The following is a 20,172-nucleotide window of genomic DNA, read 5'->3' on the forward strand; positions in this document are numbered from 1 at the left end:
TTCACACAAAATCAGTCTATGGTGTGGGTAAAGGCTAGCTTTGCCACTCACAATGTGGTATGTTCTTGGAACAGTCACTTAAGGTCTCAATTCCTTATTTTTTTCATCTGTAATAATATGAATACATTTTCTTTATGGTGCAATTACTATGTGCTGGCACTTTTCTAAGTTTTTCAGTGTATACTCATTCACTGATTCCTCACAAATACCCACTGAGGTGTGTATTATTTTCTGTAACCACCCCCACCACATTTTATAAATAGACAATCAGAGGTACTGAAAATTTAAACAATTTTCCATGTCACATAGCATGTAAGTGGCAGGACCAGGATTTAAATTCATGTGTTCTAACTCCAGGGGCCAAGTTCTAAAACATGGCAACTTATTTGCTCAATTATTTTATTTATTTATTTATATTGTTTTTGAGACAGGGTGTCACTCTGTTGCCCAGGCTGGAGTGCAGTAGAGCGAACTCAGCTCACGGCAAACTCCACCTCCTGGGTTCAATTGATTCTCCTGCCTCAGCCTCCCAAGTAGCTGGGTCTACAGGTGCAAGCCACCACACCCAGCTAATTTTTATATTTTTAGTAGAGACAAGGTTTCACCATGTTGGGCAGGCTGTTCTCAAACTCCTTACCTCAAGTGATCCACACAACTCGGCCTCCCAAACTGTTGGGATTACAGGCATTGAGTGCCCAGCCTGCTCAGGTAATTTTGGAATTCCTTTATATTTTTCATTTTTATTTTTAACTTACTACTACTATGAAATACATAAAAGACCACAGCCTAACATGTTGTTTCACAAACAAACAAAAAAAAACTGGCATATTTGCTCTTAAGAATCAAACAGGCACTTATAAACTGAAAGGTTTATTTTGTCATTTTTTGTAAAGAATTACACATGGAAGCCCAGTGAACTGGTCATGTGCTTTTAATTTGTTTTAATGATGTTATAGCACCGCCCCCCACCCCCAGCACAGGCTCAGTCAGCTGACTCTTTAACCCAGCTCAGTGTGGAAAGTTTTTTCTAAGTTTGAAGAATATCACGGAAGTTTGTGTTTGTGGGTATGAGGCATTAGAAGTTTCTGCATGAGACTGTTACATAAATCCCTGCTGTCCTCAGACGTGTACTCCTTCTACAGCCCATTTCTCCCACGCAGTGTTGTAGCCAGGTTTGCCTCTTGCTTTGGCCCCTGCACATGCACAATCTAGTCCAAACTCTCTATCTTTGCTCACACTGTTCCTCCAATTGTCCAAACCTTTTCCTCTGACCCTAGCAATGACATTTTCAACTCCCTCTTAATTTTTCCCTGCAGTGCTTTTATTTTCCTAATGTTGCATGGTTGATACAAAGTAAAGAGAAAGTGGAAGCACTGCTAAAGATAACAGTTCAGGGATAATTTGCTATTACAAGTTTAGAGCTCTCTTTCTCTTATACCCTCCCTTTCAAAAATGTAGATTTAACTGTATTTGTGAGTGCATATATATTATAGATGATACATGACATGCAATATATAATAGACACTGATATGGTTTGGCTGTGTCCTCACCTGAATCTCATCTTGAATTGTAATAATCCCCAGGTGTCAAGGGCAGGGCCAGGTGGAGATAATTGAATCGTGGGGGCAGTTTCCCCCATGCTGTTCTCGTGGTAGTGAATAAGTCTCACGAGATCTGATGGTTTTATAAATGGGAGTTCCGCTGCACAAACTCTCTGCTTGCTGTCATGCAAGATGTGGCTTTGCTCCTCGTTTGCCTTCCATGATTATGAGGCCTCCCCAGCCATGTGGAACTGTGAGTCCATCAAACCTCTTTCCTTTATAAGTTACTCAGTTTCAGGTATGTCTTTATTAGCAGTGTGAGAACAGACTATTACAGACACACATTGAATTCTGTAGATACTGTGAAAAAATCTATTCTTATTCAACAGTATACTGTAGTTATATTAATCAGGACTCTTTCAGTTCTAAATGACAGAACTCTAATTTGAACCAGAGAATCATAGCCTCTTCTAACAAAACAATTTTTAAGTCTATGTAGTCAAAATTATTCAGCTCTCTACCTCTGAAACGTCCGAAGCTAGTTAGCTTTAATAACAGCTGGTTCTGAAAATCCAAATGGAGCTGTCAGGATTCTTACTCTACTATTATATTTCTTCTCTATCTCCATCTCTTAATTCTATTGCTTGTTTTTGCTTTTTTTCTCTGTCTCATTCTTTCCTACTCTTAAAAAACTTTTAGACAAAATGAACTTGACAGACTTTATTTAAGCAAAGGACAGTTCATGAATTGGGCAACACATAAAACTGGAAGAAATTCAGAGAGCTCTGCTCCAGCGCTACCAGCAGTGAGCTTTTATAGCCTGAAGACAGAAGCAAAGTAATTGCCTGATGACTACACCTAGTCATTTGCCTCATTTATGTGTGGTATGAGAAGAGACCCCTAGTTAGGTAATCAATCAGCTAGTTGCCTGGTTGTGATTGAGGCTAGATTTTTTTTCAAGACAGACAAAACTGCCTCCAAGTTAAGTTTTGCTTGCATAAAGGTTTTGGGTAAAGAAACAACCCGAGCCTGATGACTTCCTGCATATTTTGCTGTAATACTACTAAAAATAATTTTCTTCCTGTAGCTCAGAGGGGAATATCTTTTCCTATATAAGTTCTAGGAGAACATCTCAGAGTGGAATTCAGCTTGGGGAAACTTGTCCATTACTGTATCTATCATTCTGTCCAACAGGAGGGAGAATTCTATTGGCTAGCTTCAAGTAGGGAAAGAGGGCCAACGAAGGAAGCGATGCTTGCATAACACAGGAAAAATCCACCACATATCTCTACATCAATATGTAAAGTCTCTTATCTCTTTGACCTAAGGTGGGCCAGAAAACAAAGGCTATTCTAGCTCACAGTGATTGGTTGTTTTCATCTTGTTTTAGTGCAAAGAATAGACATGTGATCAAGGATATGTGATACTGGGGCTCTCCAAACTTTTTCTTGCTTTTCAGAAAAGAGATTCTGAGGCTTGGTGGTTTCCAGAGCATATAGAATAGATCTGCTGGGCCAGGGAATCCCACAACCAGATCTCGTTACTCTTAATATAGTGTTTCCCTGGGATGGGAAATACAATTTTATAGTCCCCTATTTATTCTTGTTGTGTGATGGCACACTTGAGAATTAGTGGTGCAGATTGGCCTTGTTCCACTGCACTTTTAAACAGCTAAACAATACTGAGTTTTATGACTCTATAGTTATTTACCTCCAACCGAATAATATTTTGGCTTGTTTTGCCAAATTATTATTTGCTATGATTCATAATGATGCAATGAGTATCCCTGTTCATATATCTGTTAATCTGTCAATTGTTTTATTAATACAAATCCTTATAAGTAAAATTACTCAAAAAATTTTGCCCATTTTTAAAGACAAGGTTGATTTCCTTCCCTTCCATGAATTGTGCTTTTACTCTTGAAGGCCACACTAATAACTCTATTCTACGTATTCCAATGTTTCCCTAATATTCTCTTTCAGTAGTTCACTTATTTGACAAGTTTATCCTGAGTTCCTATTATGCGTCAGCCTCTATGCACAGTGCAGAGGTAATTACAAAGAAAAAATAATCCATTGTCCCCCTCCATTAAGACAGAGTAATTTAGTTAAGGAGACAGGAGGACATGTAATTGCAATCTGTGTGATTTGTGCTATGAGGGGGCGGAGGTGCAAGTGCTATGAGAGCAAAGATGAAGTAACTGTCTCGAGAAAGAGAAAAAGCCTTCATTCAGAAGTGATATGTGACTTAAATCCTAAAAACATGAATGCAGAAGGGTGGTCAGGCTTTCTAGGTCGAGGAAACTCCGTATACAAATACATCTGGGCATGGAAAAGGGTCAGTATATTCAAGACCTGTTGGAGTATTATAGTAGTCACTGGTATCTGGAAGTCCTGTCAAATGATATAAAGCATAATTCTTATGAATTCTAAAATTTGAGGACCATTCTCTGAAGCTCCTATTTTTACTGTCCCCAGTAAACTGCAAACTTTTTGACGATGGGAACCATGTCTTATTCATTTCACATCCACTGTTTCTTGTATCTGGCATGCATGCATCTGTGCACATAAAAATGTGCAAATGAATCAATTGAAAATTCAACTTGTGATTGAGTAAAGCCAGTTTTACTCAATAAAGTATTTGAATTTGGGAATCTTATAATAATGTGTATTTTTTATTGCAGGAAACAAATAAAATTTAAAAATCACCTATATCCCCAGAAGTATTAAAAGTCTCTCTCTCTCTCTCTCTCTCACACACACACACACACACACACACACACACACACACACACAATAACAGCTTTCTAGCCTGCTTTTTTGACTTTCTTGACTCGTCTCCCTGTCATTAAGTAATCAATTATCAGTGTGATTTTTCTAACTTCCACCTCTGTAGTTAGATATCTAAATGGTTTCCCCATTCTGATATGGGAAACTGATATATTCACCTTACCTTTAACCAGTCTTGGCCAGCCACCTTCACCTTTGTTGAGTAGGATTACTCTAGTGTCGTCCCCACCTCCGACATTGTTTCCCACCCAAAGGGGCAGAGTGATCTTATAAAAACAGATCTGTCCAAAAACCTTTAAACTTAGAATCAAATTCAAACTCCTCATCATAGACCCCTGCAGCAATGTGTCTGCTCACCTCTCTCTCACCTCTCCTCTCGGCCATCCTTGTGCTCAGTTTCTGTGTTTCTGCCACATAAGCACACAGCTTCTCAAACACATCTGGATACTTTCCACGCCAGGGCCCTCACGTAGGTCACTCTTCTGCCTTGAATGCCACGTTCTTCCACTTTTCCCTCTGCTGACTTCTCATCTTTCATTTCTTGCTCTTAATACCTTCTGAGAAGATGCTTTCCTGATCACTCAAGTAACTCCCCTTCTACCCTGCACCCACTTATGACAACTTTAAATAGATAATTATATGTAGGCCAATTTTCTTATTCCTCCACTAGACTACAAGCTTTGCACACTTAGGGATTTTGCTTATTTTATTCATCAATGCATACCCAGATTAGTATAGAGTCTGGCACATGGTGAATTCTCAAAATAGAGTACACTGAAGATATTAAGGGGAGAATTAAGACAATGGTTCTCAAATGTGCTATCTGCACCAATAGCATCAGAATCACCTGGAAACTTAAAAATGCAAATTCTCAGGCCTCAACTGGAGCTACTGTTATCAGAAGCTCTCGGGGGAGAGGTCCAGTTATCTATTTTTTTAACCAGCCCTCTAGGTAATCCTGACATTCAGTAGTTGTGCAACCACTGTTGTAAGGTATCTGTTTAGGAAGGGAACACACACATTTTGTTCAAAGATGATGTAGCCAGAATTTCTTAGAATGTGAAATTTGAACCTTAAATATTACTGAATTTAATCTCTCATTTTACTGAAAGAAAAGTCCAAGGATAATTTTATTTTATATTTTAATTTAACAATTAGTGATAATTCTGCTTATCAATTTACTTTTATGATAGTGAGACATATTTCTTATGAATATTAAGTATAATTATGCAGCACATACTTTTGAAAAGTTTTCAAATATGAAGCTCCTTTTATACTGATAGCTGAGTATGTATTAATTTAGCTAAAATTAGGTATAAGTATGGAAAATTGCAGTTTATATTTCTCTCAAGATGGTTCAAACAATGAATTGGTCTAGATAATTTAACAGACACTATTTCTCTGTGATTAATTTTGCCCATATTGATTTTACGTTATTAAGGGGGAAGCAATAGTTTCCTATGAAGTGTCTTATGAAATCTGGTTCAATGAGCAATGTAGTATCATAGAGTTAACAAAAAAAAGCTAGATTAATTTTATTCAAATTAGACTTCAGATTGGATCCAAAACACCTGAGCTATCTGACCTAGGTTAACTGGATAAAGTGTGATGCTGAATACCATATGATAAGACATGTATCCACGGGAAGAATAAAAATCATGAAGCAAATGTAAAGACTCTACAAAACTTAAAAAATAAAACTAAGAAGGAAAGAAAATATTAATTGAATTTCCATTATGTAATGGTATTATACTAAGTGCTGTTTCTTAGACTATCTTATATTATTCTCTTTCCACCAATGTTTCCTTTTTATTTAAATCACAGGTTCTCTAGTTTATCTAATGAAGACACAAAGCCAATTCTTTCTCAAAAGAATAGTCTGTGATGAAGCATAGACTATGATTTTCTATTGGGTTTTCAATACAATAAACATTTTTAAATATTATATGTGAACTTTAAATATTCCCTTAGTGGAAGTAATTTACAGAGAATACATTTGAGTAGAACTTTCCTCATCACTGATTTTTATATTTTTAATATTATGTAAGAAACCAGTTAAGTACTTATTTTTCGTAAAGAACACTTATTTCCACATCAGTGATTATCTATGCTACATGATCTTATCTTTAATGTAGATGTAGAAATGGAAATTTTCCAGATGGAAGCATCTGACATTTTTAAACCAAAACAAGAACTGAGTCAAAATTAAGTTTCTTATTACCTTTAAAACTGTGAGAAAATAAAGACAGCAGGTTGAAAACATTTTGTTCCCTAGCTTGCATCACAGTGAACTTCGTACCTGATGTGATTTATTTATTTTAACATTTAACACTATGAGATATGCTCCTTTAAATTCAGATGTTTTTCTGACTTTCTATTTTGATGAAAATCAGTTAAAAATATTGTATAAAATTAAGAAAAATTGAAAATATTTTAAAGGTAAATATATTTTATGTTTTTGAATAAAAAACCATTTTGGAGTAGATGCTGTAACTATTTCAATGAAATCAATAAATACATTTAAAAAGACAAAACTTCACAGGTGATACTTGGTTCACATGCAAGATAAACAGATATTTTAAAAATAATACATTTAGATCATTCTTTACTTTAAAATATATATCTAGTATTCTGAAATAACAGATACACTCATTTCCAATTCTGAAATCAATATTAATTTCTCTCAATTGGCTTCTCTACATATGTTTAAGAAAATAGAAAAATAGTATAGAATTCCTAGACTGATGCACTTTTAAACATACCACAGTCAGAATTCTGAGTTCAGCTGCATTTGGAATCCTTCATTGCTGACAACAGTCTCAAATGACAATCTTCTTTAAAGCACTCTTCAGTGTGACAACTGAAAGTTCTCCCTTTCACCGCCTGCTTTTTCCATTAGCTAGAATGTTACATACTGAGTGCTACACAAAGCATTTGACTGGAGGGTTTTTAGCCTACTCTTTAAATGCCTGAGTTTGAATAATCTTTTTAAAGATAACTCATCTCTTTATAAGAACATCTGTATTTTTTATTAATTTCATTTTAGGAGTTGGTTATAGGGTGGAATAGGGGGCTGCCTTCATGTGTCATTGGTTAATGTCTATGCATGAGTCACCTAAGTGACATTTAGTCATATGTCAGTGACATTTTTATGATTTTACCGTCAATTATTAATAATCTATTGTATGTGCCATTTGAATGAGCTAGGCAGATTAACATGGAAGGTGGGAGGTCTGTTTCAGTTTGGTAATAGTGGTCTGGAAAATACAACTAACTTTTTAAATGGTGAACTAGGTAACACTTTTTTGATAGCGGAGTGGAGTTCACCAGGAATTCCTATAATTTTTTTTTCTGGTTTTAAAGGAAATTGCCTCATTTTCTTGTTCACTGGAGAAAGGTATAATAGAAAGCTTTGTGGTTTCTGAAAAATCCTGCATGTGTTAAACTTGACATTGCATTATATTGTCTCTGAGCTGCACATAATATGATTGTAATCTCAGAGCACAACTGTCACCTAAAGGTAAACAAGCAAATAAAATTGAATGCTTTTGTCCTCATTTACTTAACATCCACATAAGAGATGCAACAGAGGATTACATTTATTTCTGTTAAAAAAGCCTCTGTAGGGCAGCTTGTAATTGGAACTGACAAGACACTGAACCTAAGAAGTAACCACTTAATGTATATGGTCTTGAGTTAATAAGCATGCTTTAAAATTGATTTTCTAGTAGGTTCAAGAAATAGAAAAAATAACTTCACACAATGTTTGAAATAGTTAAAGAACAAATGGTATATTACTCTAATATGTAGGTTTAAATTGTCTATGGCATGAAGGGATTAATGAAATCAAATGGGTTTCCATGACTGAAACCCTCATCTGGAATCCTGGTTTGCATCATGCAAGAAGTCAACCTCCACAACAAAACAAGAATTAGTTTTTTAAAACAGAAGTGTCAGAAACTATTCAGTAAACACAACAGTGCTTTATTCTGTAGGTATTTTCTTCTCTACAGTGATAATTGCTCAAAATATTCATATTTTGATTGACTCTGGTGAGGTTAAGAAGGCTGTGTGCTGAAATATATGGAGAAAGATGACATGGGAAGATGAAGGGCTATAAGCCGCAAGCTAGGGACAAGTGTTTTAAAATTTATCAGGATCTAACTAAGCACAGGAGCCTCAATTTTATTATATTTTCTTAAGTATAAAACATTGAAAAAACCCACAATATTCATGCTCCCTAATAAACATAATTTTCCAGTAATGTGAACATGACCCCTAACTACCCAATTCACTTGTGGCTTCTATGGTCCCTTGCATGCACCTCCATTATGTGCAGTGTAGCACAGTGCTTGACAGTGTGGTCCCTGTGTATAATTCCTGCCTCCTCCTTACCAGCTGTGTGATAACAGGAAGGTTACGTAGCCATCTAAGCCTTCATTTCCTCACCTACGAAATGGGGGTAAAAATAGACCTTACATTTCAGAGTTGTGATGATAGAAAAGTAGAAGTCATTAAAATCCCTGTTAAGGTCCCTAATAAATGTTAGCTGTTGTAATCATTTAACATTATTATTATTAATACTGAAACTTCCAATCCAATGTCCACAGCCTGGAGGGCTTGGAGGTGACAGATTAAGGAGGTAGATTTGACTTTCAGTATGCTCAAATAACATGGTTTCTGATCTGTCTTCTCTGGCTGCTTTCATATCTGAACAACTAGAGAACTATTTGATTTGAGCCTGTGATTGATTGAATGTTTAAATATCAAGTAGAACCATTATCTGCACCATTTAACTGGAATGCCTATACATTAATTTATTGAATTTACTTTCACATCCCATCAAACTATGTATACTTTTTTGCAGAGAAGTTATTGTAGCTCTCATTTTAGAGCTAACATCCTCCAGGGAGGCTTAGGAGATAAATCTCCCAAAATAAATTCTTAAGTACTCATAGGAAAAACAAATTGGTGATTTGAGAAACCTCTGTGTTTAATTACTGAGACATTAGCATCAGGGGAGAGAAAACACCTTTGACTTATTTTTTGTTTCTTTGTATTGCATATGAAATACGACTTCCTAAATAGACAGGTACATTTTTTTCCCCTTACAGTCTTTCAGGGAACTAAAGGCATCTACCCCAACAAATCCATCTCTCACTTAATTTCATTGTCTCGGGTAAATCGTCTCATGTCATGACTTCCTAGCCCTCTGCTGTAGACATGTTTCAGCTCTACACACAGCTGCTGGCAGCTATAGGAGCTTTTGTGGAGAGTTTTATTTGTTTTGTGGTGGTGGTGGTGTTGCTGCTTATTTCGTATTTTGATTGATAAGGGGCGTTCCCACACTGTAATAGATTCAGCTGAAAATACTTAGTCTACTTATTATTATTTGATCCCAAGGAATAGAAACTATTATTTGACTACTTTTGCTGAGGTTTAGTGATATTATATTTGTAACAAATTATCTATTTTTACTTAGGGGTTTGTTGATACAAGAATAAATTGCAAACAGGTCAATCTAGTTACAGGAGGTTGTGAATTAGCCACACAATTTAGAGCTGCCTTACTTCAGAGTAATGTTTCAGGGTTTTGGAAAGAGACAAATCTCTGCGAGTATATCTCAGAGATTGAACTGGAGACAGAAAAGCCGAGTCTAGAGTTAAAGAGACATGCCACAATGCAGCTCTGGTTCCACCTAGCTTAGAGACTTGGGCAAGAAACGTTTCTGTTAATTCCTTATTTTCTTGTTTGTCAAAATGAAAGTATTACTACCTACTGTCATTGAATTATTGTGAAACTTAACTTAGATAATGTATATAAAGTGCTTACCACAGCTTCTGGTGCATAAGTGATCAGTGCATATTAGGACAAAGAAACTGAAATGCTACTTACCATGGTTATTGGGCTAAAAAAGGTGAAGTCCTGAATTGCTACTGTCATGGCAGTGTAACAAAATGGAAAAACTGGTTGGAAAACAAGACTATCTTATTTTAAATCCTGGCTCAGTCAGTCATTAGCTATATGAGATTGTAAAAAGGTAATGATATTATAATATTTATGGCTTAAATCTATGGATACCTAAGTTTTATGTCCTTTGAATTTTACCGCCCAGTGTTAAAAACTATAAACATCTCTTATATATCATTCTAAATATTTTCCCCATGAAAACCAGCTAGATATTTTTATAGAATTGGCATTATACTGCACATATTGTTTTTTTACAACCATTTTATTATATAATTATACACTGTGATCATGTCCTATTATCCTTAAATAGTTTAGAGATTTTCAACATAGTACTGCCTTGTCTGAGGGCATTACGAATTACTATTTTAAATGTTATCATTTACTCTTGACTCTGGAAGTGGTCCTCCCCCACCACAAATTACAATGTGAGAAACATTCTTAAACAGAATTATTTGGGCTAACTTCTTGCTTTTTTTTTTTTTCTGTTTTTTGAGAGTTGTGTAACCATGGCTCACTGTAGCCTCCACCTCTCAGGCTCAAGTGATCCTCTTGCCTCAGTCTCTCGAGTAGTTGGGACTACAGGAACCTGCCACCATACCCGGATAATTTTTATATTTTTTCTGTAGAAACAGGGTTTCACTGTGTATCTCAGCCTGTTCTCAAACTCCTGGGCTCACACTCCAGATTACTTATCTGCCCTCCTCAGCCTCCCGAAGTGCTGGGATTATAGGCTTGAGCTACCACACCCAGAAACCTGGCTAACTTCTAATTGCATTCTCTGCATAAATTCCTAGAACTAATCAAAGGGCAAAATTACTTTTAGGTACTGAACCCTCCTTGTGAAATTTTTCCAGAAAATTTGGCTCAATGTACATATCGGCCAGCAAGGAATAAAAATGATAGCTTGTAGTTTAAAAGTACAATGAAACCTAATACTGATATAAACATTTTCTAATTTGGTTCAAAAAACATTGCTTACACTTGTATTTCTGTAATAGTACAGCTGATCGTTATATATGTTAAAATTAAATTGCTTTTCAATTTATTTCATTCTTACATTTATAAATTACATTATAATGTCTGTGTGAATTAAGAATATTAGTCATTCTTCTGGCATATATATATCTTCCAGCATGTGAGCTGATCACCACATCTTAAGCTTGTCTCTTTTTAATTTTATCAGAATTTTGACACTGATATATTTAGTATCTAAATAGTAAGTCTATCCATGCTTAATTTTATCATTGATTTTAAAAGGCCATTTAAAAAGGCTATTTTTCTATTCTGTCATTAGAAAAAATGTTTATTTTTGTTTTGCTTTGTTTTCAGTATATTCAGTTTGAGTATACCTCTTTAGCTCTTCAGTAATTCAAGATGTGAGATGTCATCTAAGAATATTTTAACTCTTTCCAAATAATTGACTAGTTGTTGTGAGAACATTTGCATGTTTTTGAATGATTAATATTTATTTCCTGATGTGAAATGCTACCTTTATCATAATATATACACCACTCCCTCACATGCGTGCGCACACACACACACACACACACACACACACCCAGGTTTAAGCAGTCTACAGAAAATCTGAAGCAACTCTGAAAACTCTTGTACTAAATCTTTTGGAAAATTTACACTAGCAATCAGCTAATGAAGAACAAGTCTTCACCATTTACTAAGAAAGGTTTCCGAGGGTTAAACTAAGTACTTAAATGGCACAAGGAAGGGAGATTCCTTTTAGGGTTGCAGGGAGGATAATGCCTTTTCAGTATTTCAGAGAGTACAAAGACTCTCAAAACAGGACCGGATTACTTTGGACTGATTGAAAAGGAGAATTCTTAATGTTAGGTAAGAAGATAAATTTAAAAACATGGACAAAAAGATTAATAAGCCAAGGTGATTTTCTGTGTGACCCATGTTTTACATGAAAATTAAATATTTAGGATACCACTTAATAATATAAATAAAAGGTTACTTCAAGTACTAAAGTTAAATGAATATTAATTTTTTTAGAAACTGACTATCCCAAGAAGTATTCTCTTAGTATTTCATGTATAATCTTGTCCATTAAAGCAGCCATATAGAGCCAAGTTAGTCATTCATCTTGTAGTTTGTCATCACCATCTCACAATATCTGGACAAAAATAGGAAGTAGCATGTTCAGAATACTAAGTCCTACACACAATTTGGAGGCAAAGAGCCATTTAGGCAAATGAAATAGTTCCTGACATCCACATTGTTAGGTAACAGGAGTACCTTAATGGCACCGGTTCCGGGTTCTTCTCCCCTCCTTGACCAGGCACTGTCTGAACCCGCCAAAGGAGGGCCAATCAGAAAGAAGCATCTCCCGCCTTCCCTTGGGCCCGCCCCACGTAGGCCCAAGGGATATAAAACCCAGCACACCAGCAGCTCTCTCCTTTCCTCCCCTCTCCTCCCCTCTCCTCCCCTCTCCTCCCCTCTCCTCCCCTCTCCTCCCCTCTCCTCCCCTCTCCTCCCCTCCCCTCCCCTCTCCTCCCCTCCCCTCTCCTCCCCTCCCCTCTCCTCCCCTCCCCTCCCCTCCCCTCCCCTCTCCTCCCCTCCCCTCCCCTCTCCTCCCCTCCCCTCCCCTCTCCTCCCCTCCCCTCTCCTCCCCTCTCCTCCCCTCTCCTCTCCTCCCCTCTCCTCTTCTCCCCTCTCCTCTTCTCTCCTATTCTCCCCTCTCCTCTCTTCTCTTCTCCTCTCTCCTCCTCTCTTTCTTCTCTTCTCTTCTCTTCTCTTTTCCTTCTCCGCTCGATACCTCCAATAAAGATCTCTTGACCGTGACCGGTGTAGTCTGATCCTTGCCCGGCCTCTTTCACACATAAAAGGTATGCTGTAGAAGACTACAAGAGCCATCTCTTTCTCACCTTCTCCATCATATGACCAGTGTCTCCAGTCCTAGAGAAAATTATTTCTAATACCCATTGAGATAAAGATGAGTGCACCATCTGCCAATGCCAGTTGACACAGTCAAAGTGAATGGCCTTGTGATCTAATTTTAATGAACTGCTAAAATATTTATGTCCAGATTTTCCTTGTCCATAACCTTCTTCCTGTTTGATTTGATACCCAATATCTTTTCAAAGGTGAAGTCACTGTAACTGAAAAATAGACTAATATTCCCAGACTCATTAATGGCAATATCTGTAGTTAATTTGGGCATCATAAGTGACAGTGGTGAACCCATGAAATATCCCAGCTGAGACCAAAAGAGCTACGTAGCTGAGCTTCACTAATGCCCACTACAGATGCCACGGATTCTTTATCATAGGCTTATTCCTGCTAACCTAGATTAACTATAGATAATCCCTGTAAATTGACCACATCTAGAGGCCTCAGCTAGTATGTAGGATGTGGCTCCTTGGTGGAGAGAGGGATTCTAGTTTTGAGGATCATACAGTTTGGCAGTAGGACCTCATTATCTTCAAATGTTCCCAGTGTTCTCCATATTGATGGAACAAGAAAAGGCGATATTTACCCAAACTATCTTAAAAACAATCCCCCTCATTTGCTCTAGAACTTTGCTTGCAGTCAGGCCAGGTCCTTCAGTCTATGGATTTTTGGGAATGTTCCTTTCCTTTCATTACAAAATGCTTCCTTCAATTGCTTAGCCACATAGGGATGAAAAAGCCTTTTGTCAAGAGATAAGACAGAAAGTAAATTGGTCTTAAAGAAAAGTTTTATAGAAGAAATATCTGCACTCTCATATTTATTGCAACAGTATTCATAACAGTCAAGATTTGGAAGCAACCCAAGTGTCCATCAGCAGGCGAATGGATTAAAAAAAAAAAAAAGTGGAACATATACACAATGGAGTACTATTCAGCCATAAAAGAATGAGACCCTGTCATTTGCAACACTACGGATGGAACTGGAGGTCATTATGCTAAGGGAAATCAGTCAGGCACAGAAAGAGAGACTTTTCATGTTCTCACTTACTTGTGAGAGCTAAAAATTAAAACAATTAACTCGGAGATAGAGAGTAGAATGACGATTACCAGGGGTTGGGAAATGTAGGGCAAGGGGAGAGGGGATGATTAATGGGTACAAAAAATATTTTGAAAGAAGGAATAAGATCTAGTATCTGATAGCACAATAGGGTGACTATAGTCAATACTGATTTACTTGTACATTTTAAAGAGTATAATTGGATTGCTTGTAACACAAAAGATAAATGCATGAGGTGATGGATACCTCATTTTTCCCAATGTAATTATTATATTTTGTATGCCTGTATCAATATATCCCATATACCTCATAAATATATACATTTACACTATACCCAGAAAAATTAAACATGTTTAAAACATTGTATGTTTGTGACTGCTGTTAACTATAAACACATTTTGATTAATAGTAATCTTGGAATTTTACCTTAATTTAATGTTTTCACAAGGAAGGCACTTTTGTAAACAGTTTTTAAAAAAAAAACAATTTTAGAAAGTTTTAGATTGGTTGCTTAAATACCATGTGATTTCAGTTATGCCATCTAAAATATACTTGGGCTCCATAGAATTAAATGCATGCTGTGAATATGCTGTGTCCAACTCTGCGACAATTTTGCAAATCTTCCTAGACACTGAGGAAGAATTAACTTCATATTAACAATCATTGGTATTAGCTAGTGTGTTATCCTTTAACATTTATGGTTGTCTCCATTATCTCTTGCAGAGAGACAAACCATCCCCAAACAACTCTTTGGCTCATGATTCTGTGCACAGGCTGCGCTCAGCGGGGTACTTCTTCTGGTCTCAGTTGAGATTTTTCATAGGTCTGATTTTACTGGCCTTTGCTGTTGGATTCTCTCATCTCTCTCTGCCTCATTTGGGGCAACTGTGCTTATTAGCCTCTGGTCCCTGTGGTCTCTTATCCTCCTCAAGACTAGCTCTGACTTATTCACATGGTAAAGGGAGAATCCCAAGAGAAAGAATGGGAGTTGAAGATCCTTTGAGTTCAAGGCTCAGTGCTGGCATAATGTTACTCCTGCAACAGTCTACTGACAAACACGAGGACCAAGGCCTGTTCAATAGACTCTATCTCTTGATGGGAAGAGCTGCAAAATCTCATTGAGAATAGAGTGAATATAGGAAAGAAAAGATTGTGGCCAAATTTATATCTACCACAATGCCTCTGAAATATTTAAATATGACTTCTATTGTAAAACTTGAGGCTAACTAAATACAGATTTAAACCATGTTTAGTGCTGCCTCTAATTTCTGGAATCTCATGGATTTCCCAATTGATATGCATGTCTGAATTGCTAAAGTGCATCCCAGTTAGTACTTGGATAGCAAAAGCTATTTACTGTTTGCCATATTGGTCCTAAAGTACCATACCAAGCTTTGTGCATTATAATTTCACAATAAATAAAATATCTTATTTATCAATGTCCCTTCATCATAGTAGATATCAAAATTATAGATCCTTTTGATCTGTAAAATTTTGAATAATTTCAATATAAATAACATGCTAAAAACTTATGATCTGAAGCAAGATATTCTAAAGATACAATGCATTGTTCTGAAGATTAATTCTAAAGCAAACTATAGTTACTCATAAATACATTAGCTTACAAAATTATTACAAACAGTGCATATGTACCTGACAAAAATTAAAATTCACTACCCCAACTCAACTCAGAAAATGTTTGCACAATGATTGATAAACCAAATGTTTAAACACATATATAGTCTATTTACACCACTCCTAGTAAATTAGTCAGATGTTTCTCTGTATTTCTTTGTTTTTACGTTTCACAACTCAACAGTGCTTCCTCATAAATTCAATATAAGACATCAGGTTGCAGGACTTGGGGTTATTTCCTATTATTTTAGTGTATAGCTGATAGCAAGCTTGTTAGCTTTGTTTTCTGTAATTTAATACTTGTCATTACTCACTATGTAGTTTGTATTAGGAGTTACTTTCCCCCCTTCAAGTTTGTGCCCCCTTTCTGTTGACTCCTCATAAATTTGCTTTGTCATCACTAAAATGATCTCTTTGCAAATGAGTAACTTTTGTGTAGAAATAAAATATTGGTTACGTTGCATAATATGCACAATGCAGATTACAACAAGTATAATTGTCACATATGAATGATGCTATAAGGCACACATCTTCAGCCATATAATCTATCTATCTATCTATCTTCTATCTAAATAGGTTCATTTGAACCATAGGAAGTTTCTATTTGTAGGACACAAGTGAATAAAAATTGTCAATGTCGTAAGATCTAACTTAAAATATATATGCTTTAATTTATACACACACACACACACACACACACACACACACACACACACATAATTTAATGGTGGGGTATAATAAGAGAAAGGCCAACAAATTTATAAAGCACACAGGGTATACAGACACCCAAACAATGAAAATTTAGGTTATTGCTTTTTCGAGGTTTCCTGTGACAAATGTACACAAAGGAACATTGTCTAAGTAGGTAATTTTGCTCTTCACTTGTAGATAAACTTTACAAGTAGACTACCAAAATGGCATTTAAACATTTTGGTTATTGCTCAAATGGAATTTGTGCTGCACTCAAAACTATAAAATGGATATAAGTGGACACATTTAATAGAAGCTAGAAGAACAAGTCACTCCGGTGTGTCATGATGTTGTTCTACAGTTTGAGTGGAAGTATAATAGGAGAAGGGTATGTAATCAGGTAGATTTACTAGGGCATTAGAATAGGATATCTTGGATTGACCTATTGTGGTCTGTTACCATAGTCATACACCATTCTCTTATAGTTAATGTTACAATCATACTATGCATGCAGGTCCAACTTTTTTAAAACTTTGATATCCTAAAGTTCAAGTCTAGTCAAAGTGGAACTTGGGAAATTGCTACTGTTGAGAAGAAGTAAAATGGTGGATATCATTGATGGCATGTGGTAATTCTAGAAAAGCAGATAATACAAACTTTATTTAATCGTAGTTCATTTTCTAATTATTTCAGCATATTGTGTTTGTCTTCCAGTCACTGCTACATGCACATTAAGAAACAACATCTTAATTTCTCTTATAACTCCTCCTCTCAGTTCATTTGGAACAGTGCTTTACAGATAGTAGAGACTCTAAACATCCATTATGTTTATCAGACAGACACAGGCAGGCAGATTTAGTAACCATAGAAAGATAAACACCTGATTTGCAAAGATAATTATTGGCTCCTGATAGTGATCCAATTTAATAAAACCAAACAAACAGTAATAAAGAAATTTGGCACAATTATCCCTGCATCTATGTATTAGTTGGGTCTCATGATAGTAATATTTAGTCTCTGCCATATTTATTTACTAACACACTGGTGGGTGACTAATAAAGATATTTGCAAAATTAATCCAAGAAATAAAAAATCAAATATCACAGAGAAAAATGTATTCAACAATGTGATTATTAGCCATGCAGTGAAAATTGAAACCTAAGCCATTCCTTGTGTTAAACTGCACTTAATATCCAACTATCTTTTTTACAAAGGCATTTCGTTTTTCATCAGTACAAAAATGAAAAAAAAAGTGAGCTTATCCTGAGCCAGGATTTGTCGTGAAAATCATCAAAAGGGAAATATGGATCAGTTACATTTGCAATGATGAAAAGAAGCAGCATCTATTTTGTCTTCGGTATCTGATGGGAACACTCCCATGCTTTGAAGAGTCCATGAAAGCATTTTGTTTGAGGGATGGCAGGATTGTTGGAGCCAAGAGTTTTTAAAATTGAACTCTACCTCATTTTTGTATTGGTGAACTATAATTTCAATAAGGTGTTCTCAATCTTTTGCTATGCACCAGACACTTACATGGTTATCTCATTTTGCCTTCCAATAATCTTGTCAAGCAGACAACTAGAAGCATATTTCAAGTTGAGAAAAACAATTCTCAGTGAGTTTAATTAGCCTTATCAAGTTATTACAACTGGGTAGTAGAAATGGAATTTAAATCTTGGTTGATGTGATACTAAAATCCATGTTCTCATTAAGTCATGCTAAGAAAGAGTGTTTTAAACATTCTGTTTGAGAAATATGAATCAATATGACAAATATGAATGTCATCTCTATATACCACTTTTTACTTCTGAGTTCTTAATGGTACATATTAACATGTATATTCTTTTATATTCTCCAGCAGAAAACCAAACATGTAGATGAATACTGTAAGGTTTTAAAAATGATGCTCTAAAAATGACTTATTGATAATTTAGTTCTCATTACCTTAGATAATTTTGTCTTGAATTCAGATTTATCTTTGATAACAAAGTCATTAATGAGACGAGATCGGTCATAAGTAGCGTGTTCTGATTCATCCGTGTAATCTTTATCTTTTCCTAGGGCTATAAAAGAAAAAGAGAAAGTTATATCCATTTCTATTCCATTTCTATCTTTTTTTCTTTTTTCATTAAACATACTAATCTCTCCTCTTTCATGTTTTCCCAGAGTTTAGCCTATATATATATATATATATATATATATACTAGAAAATATAAAAAAATTTGTGTGGCATAATTTTAAAATAAACCATACATTCAATAAATAAGCACACAAAAGTAACCACATGAAAGCTTGCCTATTATTTACTAATGCTGACACTGATAGTGACTTTCAGAAGAATTAAATGCATCTATGCTACTCAGTGTACTTCAAATTTTTGAAAATAAAATTAGAACCATGAAAAAATCACATCATTTGTTTTGAACTTGAAGATAGTGACATTTGTAAGAACTGTACAAGCATTTATTTGCTTAATTAAAAACTGCATTGATCTTGAGAGTCTGTTTTCTTAAAAGCTGGAAAAATTTGAAGGGTGCAAAAAGTCTGAGAAATAATAGAAAATATCTTAATAAACATTACAAGAAGTTTAAAATCAGGGGATTGAAACAACTGTCAGGAAAGAACAGAGAACACTGAAAAATGATGGTTACTAGTGGAATAGCCAAAAAATAAAATGCTATAATATCAGTTACATATAAGGATATATATGAACAATGAATAAGCTGTAATTAATGTAAAATAGTACAAAATAGGAAATCTCTATGGTGTCTATATGACCAAGAATTCTTTTTTTTTTTTTTTTTTTTTTTTTTTTGAGACGGAGTCTCGCTCTGTCGCCCAGGCTGGAGTGCAGTGGCGCAATCTCGGCTCACTGCAAGCTCCGCCTCCCGGGTTCACGCCATTCTCCTGCCTCAGCCTCTCCGAGTAGCTGGGACTACAGGCGCCCGCCACCACGCCCGGCTAATTTTTTGTATTTTTAGTAGAGACGGGGTTTCACCGTGGTCTCGATCTCCTGACCTCGTGATCCGCCCGCCTCGGCCTCCCAAAGTGCTGGGATTACAAGCGTGAGCCACCGCGCCCGGCTATATGACCAAGAATTCTTGACACACTTCACTACATCTATATTTCATGTGATATAAATATCTCTTCAAATTAAAAAACAGATTGCTACATATTTAGCCTTTTCAAAGATATCAAAACATCTTAGAGTTATTAGATCAGTTGATATCTATTAAACATGAATTTTGACATGGAAAACTCTAGTGCTTTCAAGATTTCAGTCAATTCTTATTGTACAGAAGAAAAACAATTTTGTTTATAGTATATCCATTCCTTTATAAATAATGGTTAACTGTTAAAACATAACATGTTACATCGTGGGCAGCTAATAGTATCAGGTTCTTAGTGGTATAAACTAAAATTGTATAGATCATATTATGTCTTAGGATGCAGTTAATAGATATGTTAAGAAGCTCTAAGCCTTTAGTGGTTACACTTAGATCTATTAACCATACCTAACTCATTGATGGTTAACATTTGCTAAGTGCATGCAATAAGCCAGAAACTTTACCTGTATTATTTTC

General features: G+C 35.7%; 1 protein-coding gene across 2 annotated transcripts in view; it reads right to left on the reverse strand.

Moving 5' to 3' along the window:
• ANO3 (anoctamin 3) overlaps window positions 1-20,172 on the reverse strand; it is a 471,431-nt gene that overhangs the window by 187,324 nt on the left and 263,935 nt on the right. For both annotated transcript variants that reach the window (XM_055282105.1, XM_055282106.2), the window contains one exon: window positions 18,533-18,651. In XM_055282105.1, the coding sequence (XP_055138080.1) occupies window positions 18,533-18,651 (119 nt within the window). The remainder of the gene's footprint in view (window positions 1-18,532; window positions 18,652-20,172) is intronic.

The sequence above is a fragment of the Symphalangus syndactylus genome, chromosome 6 (genome assembly GCF_028878055.3).
Source record: "Symphalangus syndactylus isolate Jambi chromosome 6, NHGRI_mSymSyn1-v2.1_pri, whole genome shotgun sequence".
NCBI lineage: Eukaryota > Metazoa > Chordata > Mammalia > Primates > Hylobatidae > Symphalangus > Symphalangus syndactylus.